This window comes from Macaca thibetana, chromosome 2, assembly GCF_024542745.1.
Source record: "Macaca thibetana thibetana isolate TM-01 chromosome 2, ASM2454274v1, whole genome shotgun sequence".
Lineage (NCBI taxonomy): Eukaryota > Metazoa > Chordata > Mammalia > Primates > Cercopithecidae > Macaca > Macaca thibetana.
Window position 1 is genome coordinate 139567225 of NC_065579.1, and position 25470 is coordinate 139592694.

At 43.7% G+C, this 25470-nt stretch overlaps 2 protein-coding genes across 2 annotated transcripts in view; both read right to left on the minus strand.

Moving 5' to 3' along the window:
• PRRT3 (proline rich transmembrane protein 3) overlaps positions 1-25470 on the minus strand; it is an 84645-nt gene that overhangs the window by 20252 nt on the left and 38923 nt on the right. The window lies entirely within an intron of this gene.
• EMC3 (ER membrane protein complex subunit 3) lies at positions 622-25444 on the minus strand. The gene is made up of 8 exons (XM_050778720.1): positions 24825-25444; positions 15157-15214; positions 14710-14803; positions 11405-11509; positions 10649-10730; positions 7571-7650; positions 6708-6790; positions 622-849 (listed from the first exon to the last, which is right to left on the minus strand). The coding sequence occupies exons 1-8, from the start codon at positions 24977-24979 to the stop codon at positions 721-723; spliced, it is 786 nt and encodes a 261-aa protein (XP_050634677.1). The 5' UTR covers positions 24980-25444; the 3' UTR covers positions 622-720.

Genomic DNA, 25470 nt, shown 5'->3' on the forward strand with positions numbered 1-25470 from the left:
CTGTGGCAAGATGTCAGACTGACTGCACATAATCATTAGCTATAATTAACAATGCTTCCTCCGAAGACTGGGCTGCTGCTAAGATATATATACATACATATATATATATATATATATATATATATTTTTTTTTTTTTTTTTTTTTGAGACGGAGTTTTGCTCTGTCTGCCAGGCTGGAGTGCAGTGGTGCGATGTCAGCTCACTGCATCCTCCGCCTCCTGGGTTTAAGCAATTCTCTGCCTCAACCTCCTGAGCAGCTGGGATTACAGGTGCCCACCACCATGCCCAGCTAATTTTTTTTGTATTTTTAGTAGAGACAGGGTTTCACCATCTTGGCCAGGCTGATCTTGAACTCCTGACCTCGTGATCCACCCGCCTCAGCCTCCCAAAGTACTGGGATTACAGGCGTGGGCCACTGTGCCCGGCCAAGATTTTATATATTATCAGTAGCTTGAGGTTTCCCCCTTTCTCTGACTTTCATTACTAGAGTCACCAAAAGGAACATTTACAACATTTTAAAAATAACAAGTTGCCCAGCATACTCCTATTTCCTCTAGTTTCAAACATAAAGGGGAACCCAGCCCAGACAAGAACAAGCCTTGCTGCATGCCTGCCAGCTCTTGCATCCTCCTTTTTATTCTGAGAGGTGCCAGCTCCAAACAAAGTTACAAGGTTAAGTGCAATGCCAAGTTCCTGACACAGCTAATCCCTGCTCAGTCTTCAAAAAATAGAGGTCTGTAGTTCCTTTTTGAACATGCCTTCGAAGTGGAGGTCTTTGGCCATGAGCTCTTCTTCGACATCATCTAGTGCCCACTGGTGATCCGTCAGCTCCAAAGCTTCCCACTCTGTCTGTAATGGAAGAGAACACCCAGCAGGAAGAGGGAATTGTTACTGACAGCTGTGACTAACCTTCAGTGACCACTTACTCCAGGCCAAAAGCTGGAGTGTGCTATCCACATGTATAAGCTCATTCAATCCTACAAGGGAAATGCTGCTACCCGCATCCTCTCCTCCCCCTCTTCGTGCCACCCCTCAATTTATAGATAAGGAGACTAAGGCTAAGAGGTCAAATAATTTGTTCAAGGCCACTGGCACTAGGAGCTAATGGAGCTGAGATTTAAATTTTGGTCTGACTGCAAAGTCCCCAGCGCTTAACCCGTCTATCAGCTCACGCTCACTAAGCACCTTTATGCCCCACAGTACTCTTGAGGGATGTACAACAGACAAATTAGTGCTGATTCTCAGCTCTTTCATCAAGGGACTTGTCATCTGGTTTAAATGGTGCATGGTCCACGATGCTTTGACATAAATGGCTGGGGTATTTTCAGTGGGCCTAAGAACACTTACTCCATCCTTATGTCAGATACACAATGGCACTTCATTAGTTTGTCCAGTAATTTTTAATCACTGCAATAAAGACTTTGATGGTGTGAACTAAAAAATGGTTTTGGCATATAATCATTTAGATGTAAACTAGTAATAGGTTGAGCAGAAATAAATTTGCAGAATTTTCCAAGAAATTACATTTCTCAAATATTCTATTAATCTGACTACTTTGCCCTAAATTAGTGAGTGTCTAAAAAATGCTTTATGAGGTGGGTGCAGTGGCATACATCTATAGTCCCAGCTACTCTGGAGGCTGAGGCTAAGGATAGCTTGAGTCCAGGAGTTTGAGACTGCCCTGGACAACCTATCTTTAGATGAGCCTAGAGATAGTAAGACCTCGTCTTTAAAAATAAATTAAAAAAAAAAAAAAAAAAAGCTTGCAAGGTGTGGTAGCTCACGCTTGTAATCCCAGCAATTTGGGAGGCCAAGGCAGGAGGATCACTTGAGGATGGGAGTTCAAGACCATCCTGGGCAACATAGTGAGATCCCATCTCTATACAAAATTAGTTGGGTGTGGTGGTGTGTGCCTGTAGTACTGGCTCCTCATGTACCAGTACTGAGGCTGAGATGGGAGGAATGCTTAAGTCCAGGAACTCGAGGTTGCAGTGAGCTAGGATTGTACCACTGCACTCCAGCCTGGGTGACACAGTGAGACCCTAGATAGATAGATAGATAGATAGATAGATAGATAGATAGATAGAGTAAGCTTATCTAATGTGAAATACAAATGTTAGTTCATGAGTGGGTTTTTGAGATATAATTTACATGTCATAAAATTTACCCCTTTAATGTGTACAATTTAGTGATTTTTAGTATATTCGTTGTGCAACTACCACCACTATCTAATATCTACATAATATCTAATAATAATTTTGTTATTATCTAATAACAAAAAGAAACCACATACCAAACAATACACAGTTCCCATTATTCACCTCCCACAACCTCTGGCAACTACTCCTTTATCTTCCGTATCTTTTTTCACTTATTCGGGGCATATGTGGCCTTTTGTTATTTTCTTTCACTTAGCATGCTTTCAAGGTTCTTCCCTGTTTAACATGATTCAGTATTCCAATCTTATTTATAGCTGAATAACACTCCATTGTATATATCCTACTGTATATACAACATACATTATATTCAAAAATATTCCATTGTTTATCCTTTCATTAGATGATGGGTATTTGGGTTATGTCTACTTTTTGATTATTATGAATAATGCTCTGAACACATTCTCACGTAAGTTTCTGTGTGGACATATGTTTTCAGTTCTCTTGAGTACTTACTTAAGAGTAAAACTGCTGGGTCATATAGTAATTATGTTTTAACTGTTTGAGGAATGGTGGAAAAACTGTTTTCCAAAGTGGCTGCACCATCATGAACAATAGGGTTCCAATTTCTCCACATCCTCACCAACACTTGTTATTGTTCATCTTTTTTTATTATAACCATCTGAGTGGGCACGAAGTGGTATCTCACTGGTTTTTTTTTGTTGTTTTGAGATGGAGTCTCGCTCTATTGCCCAGGCTGGAGTGCAGTGGCACGATCTCGGCTCACTGGAACCTCCGCCTCCTGGGTTTAAGTGATTCTCCTGCCTCAGCTTCCTGAGTAGCTGGGACTACAGGCACCCGCCACCACGCAGGGCTAATTTTTGTATTTTTAGTAGAGACGGGGTTTCACCATATTGACCAGGCTGATCTCAAACTCCTGACCTTGTGATCCGCCCACCTCGGCCTCCCAAAGTGCTGGGATTACAGGCGTGAGCCACCGTGCCTGGCCCTCTCACTGTTTTTCAGTTGTTTATTTTTTTGAGACAGAGTGATCTCACTCTGTAGCCCAGGGTGGAGTGCAATGGCGCCATCTTGGCTCATTTCAACCTCTGCATCTGCAATGGTGCGATCTCCGCTCACCGCCATCTCTGCCTCCCCGGTTCAAGCGATTCTCATGTCTCAGCCTCCTGAGTGGCTGGGATTACAGAGGTGCGCCACCACACCCAGCTAATTTTTGTATTTTTAGTAGAGATGGCATTTCATCATGTTGGCCAGGCTGGTCTCAAGCTCCTGACCTCAAATGATCTGCCTGTCTCGGCCTCCCAAAGTGCTGGGATTACAGGTGTAAGCCACTGTGTCCAGCCAAATTTTTATTTTTTTATTGTGGTAAAATATATGTAACATAACATACACCATTTTAACCATTTTAGATATAAAATTCAGTGGCATTAATGACATTCACAATGTGTACCCATGTCTACTATCATTTCCAAAGTTTTATGTCCTCTTAAACAGAAAATGCGCACAGTAAGCAACTACTCCCCACTGCCCCCATCCCATCCTCAGTAACCTCTAACCTACTTCCTTGTCTCTGTGAATTTTCCTATTCCAAATATTTTATATAAGTAATATCATGCAATATTAAAGATTCAGGTCTTTGACCCATTTGATTTCTTTTTTCTTTTTGAGACAGGGTCTCACTGTCACCCAAGCTGGTGTGCAGTGGCACAATCATAGCTCATTGCAGCCTCAAACTCCTCAGCTCAAGTGGTGCCCCTATCTATAGGCATGCACCACATCTAAGCTAACTTGAACCTAATTTTTTTTTCTTCTGCACTACACATGCCTGTTGAACCATTTAGACTTAACTTTTGTACATGGTGTGAAATAGGTGCCCAGCTTCATTCTTTTGCATGTAGATATCCTTTTCCCAGCACCATTCATTGAATGGACACTATTCCTTCCCCACTGAATAGTCTCGGTACCCTCTTTGAAAGTCAATTGATGATAAATAGATGTGTTTATTTCTGAACTCTCCATTTTATTCCATTGACCTATATCTCTCCTTATGCCAGTTTTTATTTCTGTGCAGTTTTGATTACTACAGCTTTGTAATAGGCTTTAAAACCACAGCATGTAAGTTCTCCAATTTTGCCAACATTTTTGCCTATTTTGATTCCCTTGAATTTCCATGTGAACTTCAGGAGCAGCTTGTCAATTTCTGCAAGAAAGGCAGGTAAGATTTTTGATAGGGATTGTGTTCAATCTGTGGATAAATTTGGAGAGTATTGCCATCTTAATAATATTAAGTCTTCCAATCTATGAACATGGGTGTCTTTCCATTTATTTAAGTCTTTAATTTCTTTCAGCAATGTTTTGTAATTTTTCAGCATATCAGTTTAAATCTAACAAAAGGCCATTTCTTTTTTTTTTTTTTTTGAGATGAAGTCTCGCTCTGTCACCAGGCTGGAGTCTAGTGGTGCGATCTTGGCTCACTGCAACCTCCACCTCCCGGGTTCAAGTGATTCTCTTGCCTCAGCCTCCCCAGTAGCTGGAACTATAGGCATGTGCCACCATGTCCAGCTAATTTTTATATTTTTAGTAGAGATGGAGTTTCACCATGTTGGCCAGGATGGTCTCGATCTCTCGACCTTGTGATCTGCCCGCCTCAGCCTCCCAAAGTGCTGGGATTACAGGTGTTAACCACCATGCCCGGCCAAGGCCATTTCTTTTGTTAGATTTGTTTCTAAATATTTTATTCCTTTTGATACTATTATGAATAAAATTGTTTTACTTTCATTTCCAATCTTCATTACCAGTATATAGAAACACAATTGATTTTTGTATGTTGAACTTATTTATTAGCTCTGTTAGTTTTCTTGTGGATTGTTTAGGATGATCTACATACAACACCATGCCATTTGCAAACAGAGATAGTTTTACTTCCTTTCTAATCAGAATGACTTTTTATTTCTTTTTCTTGCCTAACTGCCCTGGCTAGTATATCCTGGACAATGCTGAATAGAAGTGGCAAGAACAGACATCCTTGTCTTGTTCTTGATCTTAAAGGGAAAGCTTTCAGTCTTTCACCATTGAGTATGATGTTAGCTGTGGGTCTGTCATAGATGCCCTTTATCAGGCTGAGAAACTTCTCTATTTTTTTTTGAGACAGAATCTTGGTCTGTCATCCAGGCTGGAGTGCAGTGGCATGATCTCAGCTCACTGTAGCCTCTGCATCCTGGGTTCCAGCGATTCTCCTGCCTCAGCCTTCTGGGTAGCTGGGATTATAGGCACATGCCACCATGCCCAGCTCATTTTTGTTTTGTTTTGTTTCTTTCTTTTTTTCTTTCTGAGATGGAGTTTTGCTCTTGTTACCCAGGCTGGAGTGCAATGGTGCAATCTCAGCTCACTGCAAACTCCGCCTCCTGAGTTCAAGTAATTCTCCTGTCTCAGCCTCCCAAGTAACTGGGATTACAGGCGCCTGCCACCACGCCCAGCACATTTTCTTTTGTATCTTTAGTAGAAAAGGGGTTTTACCAGGTTGGCCAGGCTGGTCTTGAACTCCTGAACTCAGTTGATCTACCCGCCTTGGCCTACCAAAGTGCTGGGATTACAGGTGTGAGCCACCATACCTGGCCCATTTTTGTATTTTTAATAGAGACAGGGTTTCACCATTTTGTCCAGGCTGGTATCAAACTCCTGACTTCAGGTGACCCACCCACCTCGGCCTCCCAAAGTGCTGGGATTACAGGTGTGAGCCACTGTCCCGGGCTGGAACTTCCCTTCTCTTTCTAGTTTTTATCATGAAACACAGTGAGATTTTGTTCCACAAAAATCATGCCAAATTATGCAAATTCTAGAACCTTTTTGTGAAAAGGCTCTTAGTATTGATTTTTTTTTTTTTTTTTTTTTTTGAGACGGAGTCTCACTCTGTTGCCCAGGCTGGAGTGTAGTGGTGCAATCCCAGCTCACTGCAACCTCCGCCTCCTGGGTTCAAGCAATTCTCCCGCCTCAGCCTCCTGAGTAGCTGGGATTACAGGCGCCCGCCACCATGCCCAGCTAATTTTTTTTGTATTTTTAGTAGAGATGGGGTTTCACCATGTTGGTCAGGCTGGTTTTGAACCCCTGACCTTGTGATCCACCCGCCTCAGCCTCCCAAAGTGTTGGGATTACAGGTGTGAGCCACTGCGCCCGGCCAGTATTGATTTTTTTTAATGCAATTTATATCTGATATCTATGGGGTTCAAAAACGTTCAAATTATTCTAAATGTTTACCTCACACCTCTGATTGGATTATTTTACGGCATCATTGATAGTGTGGATTAAATTCTGGTGAGCATTTAAAAACCAGTAAAAGTACCAAGAATTTCCAATTTACTTAATAGATGATTCTGCCTCAGGAAAAAGAGACGTGTAAACTATGTTTTTGCTAAGTTTAAATTAAAACGATGGAACCACACAACACTCCCTGCAAGGAAGCTATTTTTAAAATAGCTCTAGATAACACCTTTCAGAGCATCGCTGCGGCTTTGAATGGTGAATAGAGTGTACCTTGAAAGCTTTGTTTGTGTCTGCGGGCATGGCCATGGCTGCTCCCGTCATCTGCTCCTGCATCATTCGTGATTGGTCAGCGGCTGTAGCATAAGACACACTTACATGAGTGCCAGGACTCAGCGAGCACCCCAGCACCCAAGGGGAAGAATGGGCTTCACACAGATTAGAGAACTGGACTACAGCCTCACGACTGGCCCTGTCACCCACTGGCTATGTGACTCTAGGAAAGTCACTTTGTGTCTCCTGAAAAATGGGGATAGTAACAGCAAAAAAGAGATCACTAAAGGAAGCTCTAAACTTCATTTCAAATTTCAACAATAACAGGCACCAGTTATTGAGCAACTACTGTATGCCAAGTACTTCACTAAGTGGTTCGCATATTCTACCTCATCTGTTCCTAATAACTCCACAGGTTAACTAATAAAGTCCTTATTTACAGATAAGCAAATAGAGAATTTGAAGTTAAGTAACTTGTTAAGTAACTTTTCTGAGGTCCCAGCCAGTAAACAAGAGAGCAAGGATTAGTACTGGCAAGGGCTCTAGTCAGTGAAATGACTGACAAACCAGGCCTTCTTTAAGCTTTAGGTTCACAGGCTTATACTGCTGGTGCTGGATCCCTCACATGATGGTATCAGATTCTGGGGAATCAAATACTGTCCCAGTCATTGCCAGAGAGAATTGAGATCTTCAGTTTGACCCCTGGAATTTTTAAGTCTTTCAGAATACCTCAGAAACTGAAGGAAGGAAACATTTTATTTGACTGTGGTAACAAACAGCATAACCTACAAGACTTTTCTGGCTCTAACATGGATGATTCATCTATGGAAGTATTTGCTTAGTAAACCTGACATGCTTCTTACCATTATCTTGGCCCAGAATCAGAGAGTAAATGCTCCGAAGCCCAAATACATTGAGGAAGTACCAGGATGCAGAACTCACCCTGGCAAAGGAAAATGGTGTGGTTAGTTAGTACATCAGAGAGTAATGCAGCTCCCACTTCCCTACCACCCAAAGTTGTTCAGTGTTTGTAAAGAAGTCACCTTGGATGGGCTGTATTCATCCAAAGCACAACCACAGAAGAAATACAAGTTGTTAAAGCAGTCTCAACAATACAGAACTATATTTAAAAAAATCCAAAGATGACTCCCATTCTGAATTCCATTCCTGAGAGGAAATCACAAGTGTTGGTGTGTTCCATAGTTTTTTTTTTTTTTTTTTGAGACGGAGTCTCGCTCTGTCACCCAGGCTGGAGTGCAGTGGCGCAATCTCGGCTCACTGCAACCTCTGCCACCGGGATTCAAGAGATTCTCCTGCCTCAACCTCCTGAGTAGCTTGGACTACAGGCACGCACCACCATGCCTGGCTAATTTTTGTATTTTTAGTAGAGACGGACGGGGTCTCACCATGTTGGCCAAGCTGATGTCGAACTCCTGACCTCAAGTGATCTGCCCACCTCAGCTTCCCAAAGTGCTAGGATTACAGGCGTGAGCCATTGGGTGTGTTCCGTACTTACAAGAAGGGATGAGAGGTGGATTTCAGGAAATATAGTACCGAGGACTATAGCTACTGGCAGAGTCATTCCAAGTTTTGAACTATATCACTGAGGCTTCCTTTAGCTTATGTTTCCTACTCAACCTCCATAAAATAAATAGGCTTGCATATAATAAAAGCTAAAACCAAAAATGAGTATGGAAAATGATAAATGGAAAGATCCATAGTCATTCCAACAAGTGGGTCACATAAAGGCAAAAGTCTACTCTGGTTACTCCATAGGCTGCAGGTAAGTAAATGGCCTGTCTGAATACAATGTTGCTGATCTCACCACAGTGGTAATTGTACACTGGGGTTCCAGTCTCCCTTCTGTCCATGATATCATTTTAGTCACATGCCTCTCTGGATGCTGAGAAAAGATAAATAAGCTTTTCTCCAACCCATGAAGTTTTTGTTTAGCCCAAGGAGACCGGAAGGTAAAAGTTGAATAGACTCATGGTACTCATATAATGTACAGCTTTTCTTCTCTAGCAGAATTGTGCATGGCCCAGACTTCCCAGCCTCTGGCCTGTCCTGCTCCTCCCACACATCCTAGAGGGCTCTGCTCAAACCAAGTAGTCAAGATTACCACTAGTAATCCCCATTTTGTCCATTATTCTTTTTCTCTGTTTTATGCCAGTCTTTGGGAAGCCACAGGCAAAAGAGTCTGGAGAGGCCACGTGAAGCAGCATTACTAGGTTCCAGATACTGTAGCAGTATTTTCTAAGAGCTTTTCAGATTTTAAGTTGTCTTATTCTGCCATTCAAAAACAAAAAAACAAAAAAAAACAGTGGTATTCAGAAGGAGAAATCTCTTTTTAAAAATTATAAAGAGTGGTAAATAACACATGGGTGCTGGATTTGGACAGACTGTTGTCAAATGTCAATTCCTACATAGGTTTCATAGGTTGCTATGAGGGTAAAATACAGAAAATGCTAAGCACAGTGACTAGAACTAATGAAAACTATTATCATTAATAGTAATGTACTTTGGAAAAAAAAATAATACAAACTTCCACTCTCATAAGCTCCAGGTATTACTAAAAATGATTGCATGGCCAGAACTCCTGGCTTAAACTTTTAACTTTCTGGGGGTTGATACATCCACCCCTGCAGTTTTAAGCCCCCAACTGTGACAGAAAAGAGGTGACACATTCTTTCCTTTTGCTAGACTCATGTAAAAGTTGCCATAAACCACCCATGGCATTTTGAGTGGAGTTTCAATGAAAAAAAAAAACAAAAAAACTTTTGGCCAGGCGTGGTGGCTCATGCCTGTAATCCCAGCACTATGGGAGGCCGAGGCAGATGGATCACTTGAGGTCAGTAGTTTGAGACCAACCTGGCCAACATGGTGAAACCCCGTCCCCACGAAAAATACAAAAATTACCCAGATGTGGTGGTGCACGCCTATAATCCCAGGTACTCGGGAGGCTGAGGCAGGAGAATCACTAGAACCCAGGAGGTGGAGATTGCAGTGATATAGAACCACTGCACTCCAGGCTGGGTGACAGAGTGAGACACAGTCTTGGAAAAAAAAAAAAAAAAAAAAAAAAAAACTTTAAAAAACCGATTCCAATGAAGTATGCAAATTAGAACTCCTCATCTTTTTTTTTGGTTTGAGACACAGTCTCATTCTGTCGAACAGGCTGGAGTGCAGTGACGTGATCTCAGCTCACTGCAAGCTCCACCTCCTGGGTTCATGCCATTCTCCTGCCTCAGCCTCCTGAGTAGCTGGGACTACAGGCACCAGTCACCACACCCAGCTAACTTTTTGTATTTTTCATAGAGACGGGGTTTCACCCTGTTAGCCGGGATGGTCTCGATCTGACCTTGTGATCCGCCCACCTCAGACTCCCAAACTGCTGGGATTACAGGTGTGAGCCACTACACCCAGCCAGAAATCCTCATCTTTAAGGGGCACTGGTTTTAGATTTTGGTTTGTGTGATTTTTGTTTACGTTTTTTTTTTTTTTTTTTTTTTTCAGATGGAGTCTCACTCTGTTGCCCAGGCTTGGAGTGCAGTGGCGCGATCTCCCCTCACTGCAAGCTCCTCCCACTGCAAGCTCCGCCTCCCGGATTCACGCCATTCTCCTGCCTCAGCCTCCCGAGTAGCTGGGACTACAGGCGCCCACCACCACGCCTGGCTAATTTTTTGTATTTTTAGTAGAGATGGGGTTTCACCGTGTTAGCCAGGATGGTCTCGATTTGACCTGTGATCTGCCCGCCTCAGCCTCCCAAAGTGCTGAGATTACAGGTGTGAGCTACTGCACCCCGCCTGTTTTTGTTTTTTTGAGACAGGGTCTTAATCTGTTGCCCAGGCTGGTCTCAAACTCCTGGGCTCAAGTGATCCTCCCACCCTGGCCTCCCAAAGTGTGGTTTGTATTTTTATTAAACAGAAGAAAGTTCTTACCAGGATGCATCTAATGTGAGTAGCTCGATTCCTTGCTGTAACATAGGCTTAAAACGGAGGGTCAGTGGAAATGGGACCTTGGCTGCAGAGAAGAAAAAGTTCACAATCACTCTGAGCTGTTTTATTTTTAGAATAAGTGTGAATCTTTCCCAGAGGAGGTGGGAACTCTGTGCCACATAGCTTTTGGAAAACGACTTCCACAAGAAAATCTGTGGCAATTTCTGAAGAAAAGACAGTCAAAATGCCACTCTGCTCTAGTTTCCCTCAATAATACTTGCTTCTAGCTTACCGAGGAAGAAGGGACTCAAACTGAGCTGTGACCTGAAATTTGGAAAAAATTTGCACCAATCTGTTAAACTCTAAGTGGAATATATAAGCATAGAACTATGTTACTAAGAAACCAAATTGATTAAAATCAAATCAACTTATAAACAAATAGAAAACTCACCCTAACACCTAGCAAACGAAGTCAAAATAGAAATATGCTTCCCTTTATCCTGCTCAACTAGAATACCATATTAGTTTTGGAAGCAAGCTAGCAAGTCACTTGCTTGAATCTAATCTGGCTAAAAAGCATCCACATCATGAACTTAGGATCACTTTCGGGCAAAAGTCATAAAAGTCATCACATAGTAAATTTTTTGTTCAAAGACTATTATCAGTTTACACAAGAAAACATACGACCTATGATATTAGTGACTCAATAGCACTTGAATCTCTCTGGGTAACATGAAGTCGGCTGGGTCTGTAACTTACTTGTGACAAAGCCTGAGAATGTCATGTTGATCCATCCACCAATAAGAATCATAGGGAGGACATTTGTTACATTCCCTTTCATCATGTCTGTCAGCATAGTAGGATCTAAGACAAAAGCAGAAACAAGAAACCCACTAAGTTTTACCTCTGTTGCCAGGGACTTCCTCCTGGTTTTCTGTAAATTTTATTTTTTTGTTTTTGAGACAGAGTCTCGCTCTGGGGCCCAGGTTGGAGTGCAGTGGCGCAATCTCCTGACCTCGTGATCCACCCACCTCAGCCTCCCAAAAGTGCTGGGATTACAGGCGTGAGCCACTGTGCCTGGCTCCAATTTTCTGTAAATTTTTAACATACTTGATAATTAAAATAAGTTTATTATAAAAAAAATCAAATGACATAAAAATGTATGATGTAGACAGTTCTTTTAAGCCCATTCTCTAAACACTTATTTGTTGTATATCCTTCCATCTTTCTCTCTACATACACACATTACAAATTTTATGTATATGTGTGTGTGTATATATACACACACACACACAAAACGGAGATACTATGCTACTATGTTTATTACTAGTAATATATTGTGGATGACATTTCCACACTGAATAGCTCCCTCTCAATATTTCCTTTTTTTTTTTTTTTTTTTGAGATGGAGTCTTGCTCTCTTGCCCAGGCTGGAGTGCAGTGGCACGATCTTAGCTCACTGCAAACTCCGCCTCGTGGTTTTATGCCATTCTCCTGCCTCAGCCTCCCAAGTAGCTGGGACTACAGGCGCCCACCACCATGCCCAGCTAATTTTTCGTATTTTTAGTAGATAGGGCTTCACCATGTTAGCCAGGATGGTGTCGATCTCCTGACCTCGTGATCTGCCCGCTTTGGCCTCCCAAAGTGCTGGGATTACAGGTGTGAGCCATTGTGCTGGGCATTTTTGTTTGTTTGTTTTGTTTTGTTTTTTGAGACATAGTCTCACTCTGTCGCCCAGGCTGCAGTGCAGTGGCATGATCTCAGCTCACTGCAACCTCTGCCTCCCAGGTTCAAGTGATTCTCTTGCCTCAGTCTCCTAACTAGCTGGGATTACAGGCACACCCCACCATGCCCAGTTAATTCTGTATTTTTAGTAGAGACGGGGTTTCACCAGACCAGGCTGGTCTTGAATTCCTGACTGACCTCAAGTGATCTGCCTGCCTCGGCCTCCCAAAGTGCTGGGATTACAGGTGTCAGTCACCGTACCCAGTCTCAAAATTTTTAATGTCTGCATAGGATTCCACGGTGTGGTCACACCAATCACTTTTGAGTAGACCTATGGATTGTTTCCACTGTTTTTGACAATAAATGATAAATGATGCTGCTGACAGTTATCTTGCACATACATCTACATGTTTATGTGTTTCTGTAAGAGAACTTCTTAGAATTTCTAGGTCCAAGGATTTGTACATTTAAAATTGATAGATATTGTCAGACTGTCAGCAAAGCCCCACCTCTCGCCACTCCCGCCAATGGTGAGGGGGCCTAACTTCCTCGACATTGACAATAGTGGATCCTGCCAATCTTTTCAATCTTTTTTTTTGAGACGGAGTCTCGCTCTGTCCCCCAGGCTGGAGTGCAGTGGCGCGATCTCGGCTCACTGCAAGCTCCGCCTCCCGGGTACACGCCATTCTCCTGCCTCAGCCTCCTGAGTAGCTGGGACTACAGGTGCCCGCTGCCACGCCCGGCTAATTTTTTGCATTTTTAGTAGAGACGGGGTTTCACCGTGGTCTCGATCTCCTGACCTTGTGATCCGCCCGTCTCGGCCTCCCAAAGTGCTGGGATTACAGGCGTGAGCCACCGCGCCCGGTTCAATCTTTTCAATCTTTTGACAGCTTACGGGGCTAAAAAAAATGGATATCTTGGCCGGGCACGGTGACTCACATCTGTAATCCCAGCACTTTGGGAGGCCAAGGCGGGCGGATCACGAGGTCAGGAGATCAAGACCATCCTGGCTAACATGGTGAAACCCCAACTCTATTAAAAATACAAAAAATTAGCCGGGTGTGGTGGCGGGCGCCTGTAATCTCAGCTACTCAACAGGCTGAGGTAGGAGAATGGTGTGAACCCAGGAGGCAGAGCCTGCATTGAGCTGAGATCGCCACCACTGCACTCCAGCCTGGGTGAGAGAGTGAGACTCCCATCTCAAAAAAAAAAAAAAAAAGATACCTTGTTTTAATTGGTATTCCATGGATTATTAGTGACGTCAAGTAACTTCTCATATATTTAATGGTCTTTTGTTTCTTGTAAATTTTCTTAAAAACTTGTTAAAAAATGAACTCCATACAACGTTAGTCACTCTTAAAAAAAAACTAATTATAATACCTTCCCTATGGGTTTAAAATAGCTGGCTGTCTCACCTAAAGAAGTGAATAGTACTAAAATGAGAGGAGAGTCAACACAAAACAACAAATTACTTTGTTTTCCTTTTTTTTTTATTTTTATTTTTTGGAGACAGAGTCTTGCTCTGTCGCCTAGGCTGGAGTGCAGTGATGGGACTTCAGCTCAATGCAACCTCCATCTCCGGGGTTCAAGCAATTCTCCTGACTCAGCCTGCGAAGTAGCTGGGACTACAGTCACCTGTCACCATGCCAGGCTAACTTTTGTATTTTTAGTAGAGACGGCGTTTCACCATGTAAACCAGGCTGGTCTCGAACTCCTGACCTCAGGCAATCTGCCTGCCTCGGCCTCCCAAAATGCAAGGATTACAGGCATGAGCCACCATACTTGGCCTGTTTTACTTTTAGCATGCTGTATTTTTCACATGACTGGGATCAGTGGAAGTAGAAAATGTTAGAGCCAAAACTGTAGGATAGACCAAACAATCACATCTAACAACAAAATGGCATGTCTCGGAAGTAGTGCACTCTTCCTCATTTAGGCAGAAGCTGGGCAGCCATCTGTCGGAAGGGGGATCAGGCACTGGGTGAGAGCCAGGCTGGAATGCTTTTCCAACTGTGCTCCCTAGAACCCTGGGTCCTGAGAACAGCAATAAGGAGAGACCCAGGGACAACAGCTCTAGTCTCCCCACTCCATCAGCTGAGAACTATTTTTTTTAATCCACTTTATACATTAGGGTTCTCAGAAAATCTAACTGAAAAAGAGAATTCCACTTCCATAGATCCCTGTACTAGATGATTTCCAAGGTCTAAGATTACTATCTTCTGCAATTTAACATTTAAACAAAATGACACCCTCCCTGCCCTCTCCCACACCCACCCCACCCCACTCAATGACCTATGTTAAAAATCTTCCTTAAAGATGAGTGAAAGGAATAAACATACCAGTCATAGGAGAAGGTGGCACTACCTTCCGTTTAGTTTTTTTGAAAAATCCATCCTCTGGGTTGTTGAAGTAATATTTTCGTGTCAAGAAAGACTAGTTTAAAAAAAAAAAAAAAAAAGCATTTTAGGTCTTAGAACTATGACACAGCAGATTGTCAAATTACTCCCCAGGGACTTAGTCAGAAGACCTTTAGGATATGCTGTTCTGCTTAGAGCTGTCAGCCTACTTGGTAGGCGACCTGACACTTTAGACACTTTAGCTGAGTCACATTTAAAAACAACTTCCTAAGAAAGGTGAGGTCACCATGACAGCAAACACCATCAGGCCACAGCTTAATTACTAAATTGCCAACCTTCAGCTTTCCCCAAAGTCCCCTTATAAAACATTCAGATATCTACTGCCCAACAGTGAATCGTGGAGCTTTTTAATAAAAGATAAATGAGTACCTGTTTGGGAATGTATTTTCCATTTTCCCTGAGGACTCTGCTTCGAATTAGGACTTGACTGAAAAATACAACCAACACAATGAGATTTTTAAAAGTGAAACACTAGAAGAAAATCGGAGAGTCAAGTAGAAGAACTATTTAAACACAAGAGAGGGCCTATTTGGTAACAGCTCTGTGTGGAAACTTTCCAAAATACAAGTATCTTTGAAACCACCGTAAACATATTTAACCTAACAGTTAGGTTTTCAGAAAAGTATTTTTCAGAAGTGACTATGTTTCTGAACAAATAAATATTTCAGAGGAAGGTACATTTGGGACATTACATCCAGCTTTTGCTTACTTGATAATGAGCTAGGAAGACGCCTTCTCTGAGTGAAAAGAATAGTTGGACACTGCTCAGGAGATCTGGGGTCAGGAGAAAGGGAGAAGAGTGAGGATAAAAGAAGGAATTTCTTATTACCTACAGGGAAATGAGAACAGGCCTTGAGAGGGTTGCTATCTGATGGAGAAACAGAAATCCTACCCAGGAGTCAGACTGTTAGAAAGCTCTCAGCAAACAGTTATTGAATAAATAAATGAAATTACTAGGGGAACTTAAATTAACTATTAGAGCCGTAGTTCATCATCAAATATTGTGCTAGGCCGGGTGTGGTGGCTCACACCTCTAATCCCAGCACTTCGGAAGGCAAAGGCAGGTGGATCACTTAAGCCCAGGAGTGTGAGACCAGCCTGGGCAACACAGCAAGACCCTGTCTCTAAAAAAAAAAAAAAAAAAGAAATACAAAAATTAGCCAGGCTGGTGGCACGTGCCTGTAGTCCCAGCTACTCAGGTGGCTGAGGTAGAAGGCTCACCTGAGCCTGAGAGGCAGAGGTTGCAATGAGCTGAGACGGTGCCACTGCTCTCCCGCCTGGGCAACAGTTAAGACCCTGCTTCCAAAAAAAAAAGAATACCGTGTTACGCAACAAATGGGTGTTGCCAAGACGCAAATGACAAATAAAACAGAGATCAAAATATTAATTTTTTCTAGGTACTCAAAAGTTCATTAAAGGAGGAAAAGAGGAAAAGGCCCTTAAAGTAATGGAAATCTTCTTGAAACATGAAAAAAAATTATGGACAGAAATGAACATAATAAAACCTGTGCTTGGTAGGGGCTGGGCACAGTGGCTCTCATCTATAATCCCGGCACTTTGGGAGGACGAGACAGGAGGATCACGAGGTCAGGAGTTTGAGAGCAGCCTTGCCAACATGGTGAAACCCTGTCTCTACTAAAAATACAAAAATTAGCCAAGTGTGCTGGTCTGTGCCTGTAATCCCAGCTACTCAGGAGGCTGAGGCAGGAGAATCACTTGAACCTGGAAGATAGGGGGTTGCAGTGAGCGTAGTTGACGCCATTGTACTCTAGCCTGGGGCGGGACTCCATCTCAAAAAACAAACAAACAAACAAACAAACAAACAAAAAAACTGTGTTTGGCTTTCTCTGTCTACTCAATACAAACCACTTGTTCTAAGCAGTCAGTACCGCTGAGGTCTCCCTTGTCACAATACACATATTCTAGCTTCTCCACATGCTGGGAATGTTCCAGTGCCCTTTCCTTTCCAAGTTCTACTCCATCATGCCTTAACACCTTCTTCAAACCTCAGCACCTCCACGAAGCTTTTCCCAATGCCTGGAACCCTCATGGAATTCTCTCCACTTTCCTCCTGAGCTCATTATGCTGTACAGTTCTCTACTTCATCTACAGGGCTACAGAGGCAACATGTAATACATTCTGCTCCCTGGCTGCTAAAGATACTCAAAGTGTGGTCAGTGTTGCAATGCTGGTCTGTGATAAGCACAGACATTGAGAGTAAGGATTTAGAGACTTTTATAATAATTTGACATTGTCACAACATCCAAATACATGATCAAAATATTTTACAAAAGTATTAGCCTACAAGAGATTAGAAATTTAGAGGCCGGGCGCGGTGGCTCAAGCCTGTAATCCCAGCACTTTGGGAGGCCGAGGCGGGTGGATCACGAGGTCAGGAGATCGAGACCATCCTGGCTAACATGGTGAAACCCCGTCTCTACTAAAAATACAAAAAAAAAAAACTAGCCGGGCGTGGTGGCGGGCGCCTGTAGTCCCAGCTACTCGGAGGCTGAGGCAGGAGAATGGCGTGAACCTGGGAGGCGGAGCTTGCAGTGAGCCGAGATCGCGCCACTGCACTCCAGCCTGGGTGACACAGCGTGAGACTCCGTCTCAAAAAAAAAAAAAAAAAAAAAAAAAAAAAAAGAAATTTAGAAAACAAAAAACCCCAAAACCGGCCCTTCACCATTGACAGTCTAAGAAGCACTGGGTCTAGAGTAATGGGTAAAAACTTAAGCTCTGGAGTTGAACACATGGGTTCAATCCCATCTCTGCCACTTATTAGCCATGTGATCTTGGGCAAGTCACTTAAATTCCCTAAGTCTCTATTCATATTCTGTACAAGGGTAGATTTATTCTTTCATTGAACAAATATTTCTTGAACTTCTAAGTGCCAGGTGACCTGAAGAACGGTGATCGAAATACACATATCTTATGACGGTCAAACTCTAGTGAGGGAGAAAGACATTAACCAAATAACCAGAAGAATAAATGTGAAATTCAATTATCATGTCCTAGGAAGAGAGATGGATGGTATTGGAGGAGTGCATAAGCGGGAGGTGATGGAGTCTGGGAAGTCAAGGTCTGAGAGATGGGTTTGCTGAGGATGTAGGATTAAGCTGCACTCTTCAGGATGAGTGAGGATTACCTTGGCAAAGTGCTGGTGTAAACAAAATGGGCAAAAGCCTCATAGAGGTAAACACTCTGCCTCTGAGGACCTGAGCAAAGGCCATATGGCTGGAAGAAGGAGAACTACAGAAAATGTGGTGAAAACAAGACTTCAGAGGTGTGCAAGAGCCAGACTGGTCCCACTGTATTTTTTTTTTTTTTTTGAGATGGAATCTCACTGTCTCCCAGGCTGAACTGCAATGGCGCAATCCCAGCTCAGTGCAACCTCTGCCTCCCGAGTTCAAGTGATTCTCCTGCCTCGTCCTCCCAAGTAGCTGGGGTTACAGGCATGCGCCACCACACCCAGCTAATTCACGTATTTTTAGTAGAGATGGGGTTTCACCATGTTGGCCAGGCTGGTCTCGAATTCCTGACATCAGATGATCTGCCTGCCTCGGCCTCTCAAAGTGCTAGGATTACAGGCATGAAAAACCGTGCCCAGCCAGGTCCCACTGTATTTTGATCATTGTCTTAAGAGCAAAAGGAAACTAATGAAGGATTTTTTGTTTTTTGAGACAGGGTCTTACTTTGTTGTCCAGGCTGGAGTGCAATGGTACAATCTTGGCTCATGACAACCTTGACCTCCGAAGCTCAAGTGATCCTCCCATCTTAGCTTCCTGGGTAGCTAGGGCTACAAGCACACACCATGACACCTGGCAAACTTTTTGGTTTTTTTTTTTTTTGTAGAGACGGGGTCTCACTATGTTGCCCAGGCTGGTCTCTAACTCTTAGACTCCAGTGATCCATCTGCCTCAGCCTCCCAAAGTGCTGGGATTACAGGTGTGAGCCACCACACCCAGCCAAGTGGAGAATTTTAGGCTGAGTTCTTCATATATATGATCTTATATGACTCTACCTGGCACATCCTAAGCACTAGATTAACAATGTCTATTATTTTTCCCTTTGCATATTTTATCACTTGAACAGAAACTCTGAGAGCAGGGTTGTGACCTTGTCTTATACTGTACCCCATAGCATGCGGCAGAGTACAAGGCACATGGTAGGCCATCAAAAAACCTTGTTCACAGCCAGGTGTGGTGGCTCTCGCCTGTAATCTCAATACTTCGGGAGGCTGAGGCGGGAGGATTGCTTGAGCCCTGGAGTTCGAGACCAGCCTAGGCAGCATAATGAGACCACTGTCTCTACAAAAAATTTAAACATTAGCCAGGTGCAGTGGCATGTGCCTGTAGTCTCAGCTACTCGGGAGGCTGAGGTGGGAGGATCACTTGAGCCCGGGAGATCGAGGCTGAAGTGAGCCATGATCGCACCACTGTGATTGCAGCCTCAATCACTGCAGCCTCGACCTCTTTGGTCCAGCCTGGGTGACAAAGCAAGACCCTGTCTCCAGAAAAACAAATGGAAAACACTTGTTCAGTCTACGATAACTCAAGACTTTCCCAGGCAGTGTAATCAAGAGGAATTCATCTAGATCTCCTATATTTACACCACTGAACAATTATGTAGAAATGAAGTTGAGTATGGTGACCCTGATGTATTTCAAGACCTAAATAAGCAATCGTAAATTATCCTGTATTTTCTAAACACTTGCTTTCTTAAGCTGAGATAAATAGCTATGTTCTCTGAAGTTAGAAAATTCTACAAGAAATTTTTAATTTTGTATTTTTATTTTCATAAATATCTAAAAATAAGTCTCTGTACTGTTATGAAGATAAAACTTTGTAATTTGCAACTGAATAACATCTTCTATTTATTTTGTTTTTTGCAGAAACAGGGTCTAACTATGTTGCCAGGTTGGTCTCAAATTCCTGGGCTCAAGGGATCCTCCCATCTCAGCCTCCCAAAGTGCTGGGATTATAGATATGAGCCATTGCACCAGGCCTGAAAGATATTTTCTTAGAATAAAACTTTAAAATCAGTACTTCTCAAACCAGAGTTCCACATTCTGAAGAATCAATGTTTCTTCCTTTCCAAAAAGTCAGTAGAATATTTGTCAAGTCTGAGAACCATTTTTTACACATACTCTATCCCCAAACCTAGTCTAATATATTTTATTCATATATTTTACAGCTTTCGCTTAAAACCTGTTAAAAAAAATTTTTTTTTTTTTTTGAGACATTGTCTCGTCTCGCTCTGCCACCCAGGCTGGAGTACAGTGGCGTGATCTTGGCTCACTGAAACCTCTGCCTTCTGGGTTCAAGCGATTCTCCTGCCTCAGCCTGCAGAGAGCTGAGACTACAGGCGTGCATCACCACGCCCAGCTAATTTTTGTATTTTTAGTAGAGATGGGGTTTTGCCGTGCTGGCCAGCCTTATCTCCAACTCCTGACCTCATGTGATCCACCTGTCTCGGTCTCCCAAAGTGCTGAGATTACAGGCTTGAGCCACCATGCCTGGTGCGAATGGAAATGTTCTTTTTTTGAGACATAGTCTTGCTATGTCGCCTATGCTGGAGTGCAGTGGCACAATCTCGACTCACTGCAACATCTGCCTCCCAGTTCAAGCGATTCTCCTGCCTCAGCCTCCCGAGTAGCTGGGATTACAGGCGCATCCCACCATGCCCAGGTAATTTTTTGTATTTCTAGTAGAAACGGGTTTCACCGTATTAGCCAGGATGGTCTCAATCTCTTGACCTCGTGATCTGCCTGCCTCTGCCTCCCAAAGTGCTGGAATTACAGGCGTGAGCCACCACGCCAGGCTGCTAATGGACATTTACAGCATATTTAGAAAAATGTTTTATACCACTGGGCACAGTGGCGCATGCCTATAATTCCAGCATTTTGGAAGGCCGAGATGGAAGGATCACTTGAGACCAGGAGTTTGAGACCAGCTTGGGCAACAGAGGAGACCCCATCTTTGCAAAAAATCTAAAGATTAGCTGAGCATGGTGGTACACATTTATAGTCCCAGCTACTCAAGAGGCTGAGGCGGGAGGATCACTTGAGCCTGAGATGTTGAGGTTGCAGTAAGCCTTGACTGTGCCAGTGCTCTCCAGCCTGGGGGACACAGCAAGACTTGTCTCTTAAAAAAAAAAAAGTTTTACAACTAAAACACACCTTTTTCTTGGACTTAGGCTGGTTCAGAGTGTACAGCATTTTACCCAAGTCAAATAATGACTTGATGAGGCTGAGTCACTCCATGTAAGAGCTGGTATAATCCAGCTACCTCACTTAAGGGATGCAGCAATTATGAGCAGAGACATTGAGTTTTCTCTAGAGCGGTGGTTGGTTCCTCATGGGGGTGGTACTGCCCTCTAGGGGTACGTGTGGAAATCTGTGGGATTTTTTTTTTTTTTTTTTTTTGAGACGGAGCCTTCCTGTCGCCCAGGCTGGAGTTCAGTGCCGAGATCTCGGCTCTCTGTAATCTCCAGTCCTTAGGTTCATGTGATTCTCCTGCCTCAGCCTCCCGAGTAGTTGGGATTACAGGCACATGCCACCACACCCGGCTAATTTTTGTATTTTTAGTAGAGATGGGGTTTCACCATGTTGGCCAGGCTGGTCTCAAACCCCTGACCTTAAAAGATCTGCCCGCCTCAGCCTCCCAAAGTGCTGGGACTACAAGCATGTGCCACTGTGCCCAGCTGTTACATTCCTTCTTAAGGAAATGTTCTTGGCTGAGTGTGATGGCTCACACCTTGTCTCTATTAAAATACAAAAATTAGCCGGGCGTGGTGGCGCATGCCTGTAATCGCAGACACTCGAGAGGCTGAGGCAGGAGAATCACTTCAGCTGGGGAGGCAGAGGTTTCAGTGAGCCGAGATTGCGCCACTGCATTCCAGCCTAGGCAACAGAGTGAGACTGGTCTCAAAAAAAAAAAAAAGTTATTGTAAACAGACTATACTAACTGTGAATTTCATTTTGGGGTTACAAAAGAGAGCTTTGGATCAGATATAATTCAGAACCATTGCTCTAATAGTGAACCATGGGCAGAAAATCGTGGTAGAGAATCTACGACAGCAGGAATCATGGTTCAAGAGGGTTTAAACTGGGAGTGAGACTGATCTGAGTTCAAGTACAGGCACAATATTTCCCTACTTTGGTTACTTTGGGACGACTACTTAACTTTTCCAGGATCCCTTTTCTTCAACTGTAAAAATGTATTTAGGAGTATCTGCCTTAGCGCTAATGTAAGGCTAAAATAAGAAAAATTTATGTGCCAAAAAATGCTAAATGTCTGAGCTTTCTCCACTTTGCATTTTTTTTTTTTTTTTTTTGAGACGGAGTCTTGCTCTGTCGCCCAGTGGCGCGATCTCGGCTCACTGCAAGGGCCGCCTCCCGGGTTCACGCTATTCTCCTGCCTCAGCTTCCCAAGTAGCTGGGACTACAAGTGCCCGCCACCACGTCCGGCTAATTTTTTTGTATTTTTAGTAGAGTCCGGGTTTCACCGGATGGTCTTGATCTCCTGACCTCGTGATCCACCCGCCTTGGCCTCCCAAAGTGCTGGGATTACAGATGTGAGCCACTGCACCCGGCCCACTTTGCATTTTTCTACAGCCTTTCTTTCTGTGATAAATAGACTTTTTTTTTTTTTTTTTTTTTTTTTTTTTTGAGATGGAGTCTTCCTCTGTCGCAAGGCTGCCAGTGGTGTGATCTCGGCTCACTGCAACCTCTGCCTCCTGGGTTCAAGTGATTCTCCTCCCTCAGCCTCCCGAGTAGCTGGGACTACAGGCATGTGCCAGCACGCCCAGCTAATTTTTGTATTTTTAGTTAAGACAGGGTTTCACCATGTTGGCCAGGATGGTCTTGATCTCTTGACCTGTGATCTGCCTGCCTCGGCCTCTCAAAGTGTTGGGATTACAGGCGTGAGCCACCACACTCAAGCAGTAAGTTGACTTTTTTTTTTTTGAGACAGAGTCTTACTCTGTCATCCAGGCTGGAGTGCAGTGGCATGATCTCAGTTCACTGCAAGCTCTTGCCTCCTGGGTTCACAAGGAATTCTACTGCCTCAGTCTCCTGAGTAGCTGGGACGACAGGCGCCCAGCATACCACGCCCAGCTAATTTTTTGTATTTTCAGTAGAAACATCCTAGCCAGGATGTTCTCAATCTCCTGAACTTGTGATCCACCCACCTCGGCCTCCCAAAGTGCTGGGATTACAGGGGTGAGCCACCACCACACCCAGCCAGTAAGTTGACTTCTTAAGGTTCACTCCAGGGTGGGGTGCTGGCTCTGGTCAGTTCTAAAACTAATGCTACAGAAAGACAGTGATCGCTGTGGTATAGTGGAAAAAGCCCAAGACCAGAAGGCTTGGTGTGAAGTCCTGAATGTCACCATGTGTGACCATGGAACTTGTTAAAGCTTCAGTTTCTATAAAATGAGACAATATGTACCTCATAGAGTTGTTTTGAGTTTTAAATAAGTTAATGAATACAAGTGCTTCGCATAGTGCCTGACAGAGTAAATGGTTACTATTCTTCTTGGCATAATTGGGAAATGTTACAGCAGTGCTTCCTAAATAAACTTCAGTCATTCTCATGCCATGGGTCAGAATTTTTGTCTAGCACTTGTATCATTACATATTTAATACTTTTTAATACTTTTTAATACTTTTTATATATCAACTTTTTTCCCAATCTATATGATTTTAAAGGAATCTTTAAATTACCAGCAAATGGAAATACAGTATTGTCACAAAAAAGAAAGTAACTTAAAATAAGTACAGTAGAATCAAAACAACATTATTAAATTTTAACTAGATACTATTACCTGTGGAAAGTTCTTAGCCTGAGGCTTACTCTCTTTATTAAAACGAGAAATTAATGTGAGAGGGAGGTGCTAAAGATATAGTAGCACTTACCTGAGATGGTTTCTGAACGTAATCAGAACTGACTGATAATTGCTTGTTTTTCTAAGAGACAATGTCTCCTTACGTTGCCCAGGCTGGTCTCCAACAATCCTCCTGCCTCAGCATCCCAAGTAGCTGGGAGAAAACTATTACTTTAATATGAAGGGGTACATGTCTAGATAACCATCTAAAATCATCTCAAATTCCTGTCTCTGTATATAAATATTGCAATGAGGGGCTGGGCGTGGTGGCTCACAACTGTAATCCCAGCACTTTGGGAGGCCAAGGCAGGTGGATCAACTGAGGTCAAGAGTTTGAGAACAGCCTGGCCAAGATGGTGAAACCCTGTCTCTACAAAAAATACAAAAATTAGTCAGGTGTAGTGGTGTGGGCCTGTAATCCCAGCTACTCGGGAGGCTGAGGCAGGAGAATCGCTTGAACCTGGGAGGCGGAGGTTGCAGCAAGCTGAGATAACGCCACTGCACTCCAGCCCGGGCCACGAGAGCGAAACTCTGTCTCAAAAATAAGTAAATACGTAGATAAATAAATAAATACTGCAATGAAATATGTGAGGAAGTTGCCTCCACTCTAGAGGGGAAATGATAACTACAATTCCTTACATCTCTAACAGCAGTTTTACAGACTGCAAAGAGCTTTGGTACTTAGCATCTCAGCTGACAGTCCCGCCAGGTCCGACTCCTGGTACACTAATTTGGTAGAATGCAGATTATCACACTCACCTGACTGGATATTACAAAGACTAAAAGCAGTAACGCACCTGGCACTCTTCTCAACGAAAGGGTAGGATGGGATAGTTCATAGGTAAACCCACCGAAGGTTGGCGACTAACGTAAAGGATTAACAGCACCGTTTTTTTCAAAACTCAATACGTCCTAGATCCTGTGCTAAGGGCTTTACAGACATCATCTAATTTGATTCCTACCTGTCTATGAAGCAGGTACTGTTATCATCCCCATTTCACAGGGGACAAAAGTGAAACACAGAGATAACGGGTAAGGTCACCCTGCCAGTGGGGACGCGACGTGAACCTAGGCAAATTGACACAACTCCTGCACTTTCTTGCCCAAGGTCACGGCGGTGTGAGGTAGGCAGGAGAAGGAAGGGGGCTGACCTGTCAGATACTTGTTCCTGGGTGAGCTTCTTGTCGCTCTGCAGCAGGATGGACACGTAGTGGCGGATCATGCCTACGAAGAAAGTGATGATAACGATGGGTAGAACCACCCAGAGGCGGATGTTAGAGTCGAGCAACAGTTCTGGCCCTGCCATCTTCACTGAAAGCTGGCTCCCAGTCGGGAATGGGCGAGCTTCTCTTCTCCAGGGCGCAGTTGCTTCTCTTCGGCTTCTCTTCGACTTCGCCTCCAGGCCTTCTCACGCCCCTTTGCCCCGATATCCCAGAACTACCCTGCAACGGAGAGGCCAGCTTACTGCCTTCAGCTAGGCTGCCCGGCCTTACACTTCCGGCGCGAAAGTTCACGTCACGACGTGGCGCGCCTCGGTGGCGTCAGAGCAGCGTCGGGCCGGGCGGGAAAGTGGAAAACTACCCGCGGCGGGCCGGCGTGGTGGTTCACCCTTGTAATCCCAGCAGTTTGGGAGGCCGAGGCGGGCGAATCAGGAGGTCAGGATATCGAGACCATCCTGGCTAACACGGTGAAACCCGTCTCTACTAAAAATAGAAAAAAATTAGCCGGGCGCGGTGGCGGGCGCCTGTAGTCCCAGCTACTCGGGAGGCTGAGGCAGGAGAATGGCTTGAACCCGGG

Bases quoted from the DNA above. Each gene is read 5' to 3' on its own strand.
- EMC3 (XM_050778720.1), bottom strand. From the start codon at position 24,979: ATGGCAGGGCCAGAACTGTTGCTCGACTCTAACATCCGCCTCTGGGTG. The intron at 15,215-24,824 runs GTCAGCCCCCTT...TGTATTTTTCAG, and splicing joins CAGGAACAAGTATCTGACAG to TCAAGTCCTAATTCGAAGCA. The intron at 14,804-15,156 runs GTACTCATTTAT...TTTTTAAACTAG, and splicing joins GAAAATACATTCCCAAACAG to TCTTTCTTGACACGAAAATA.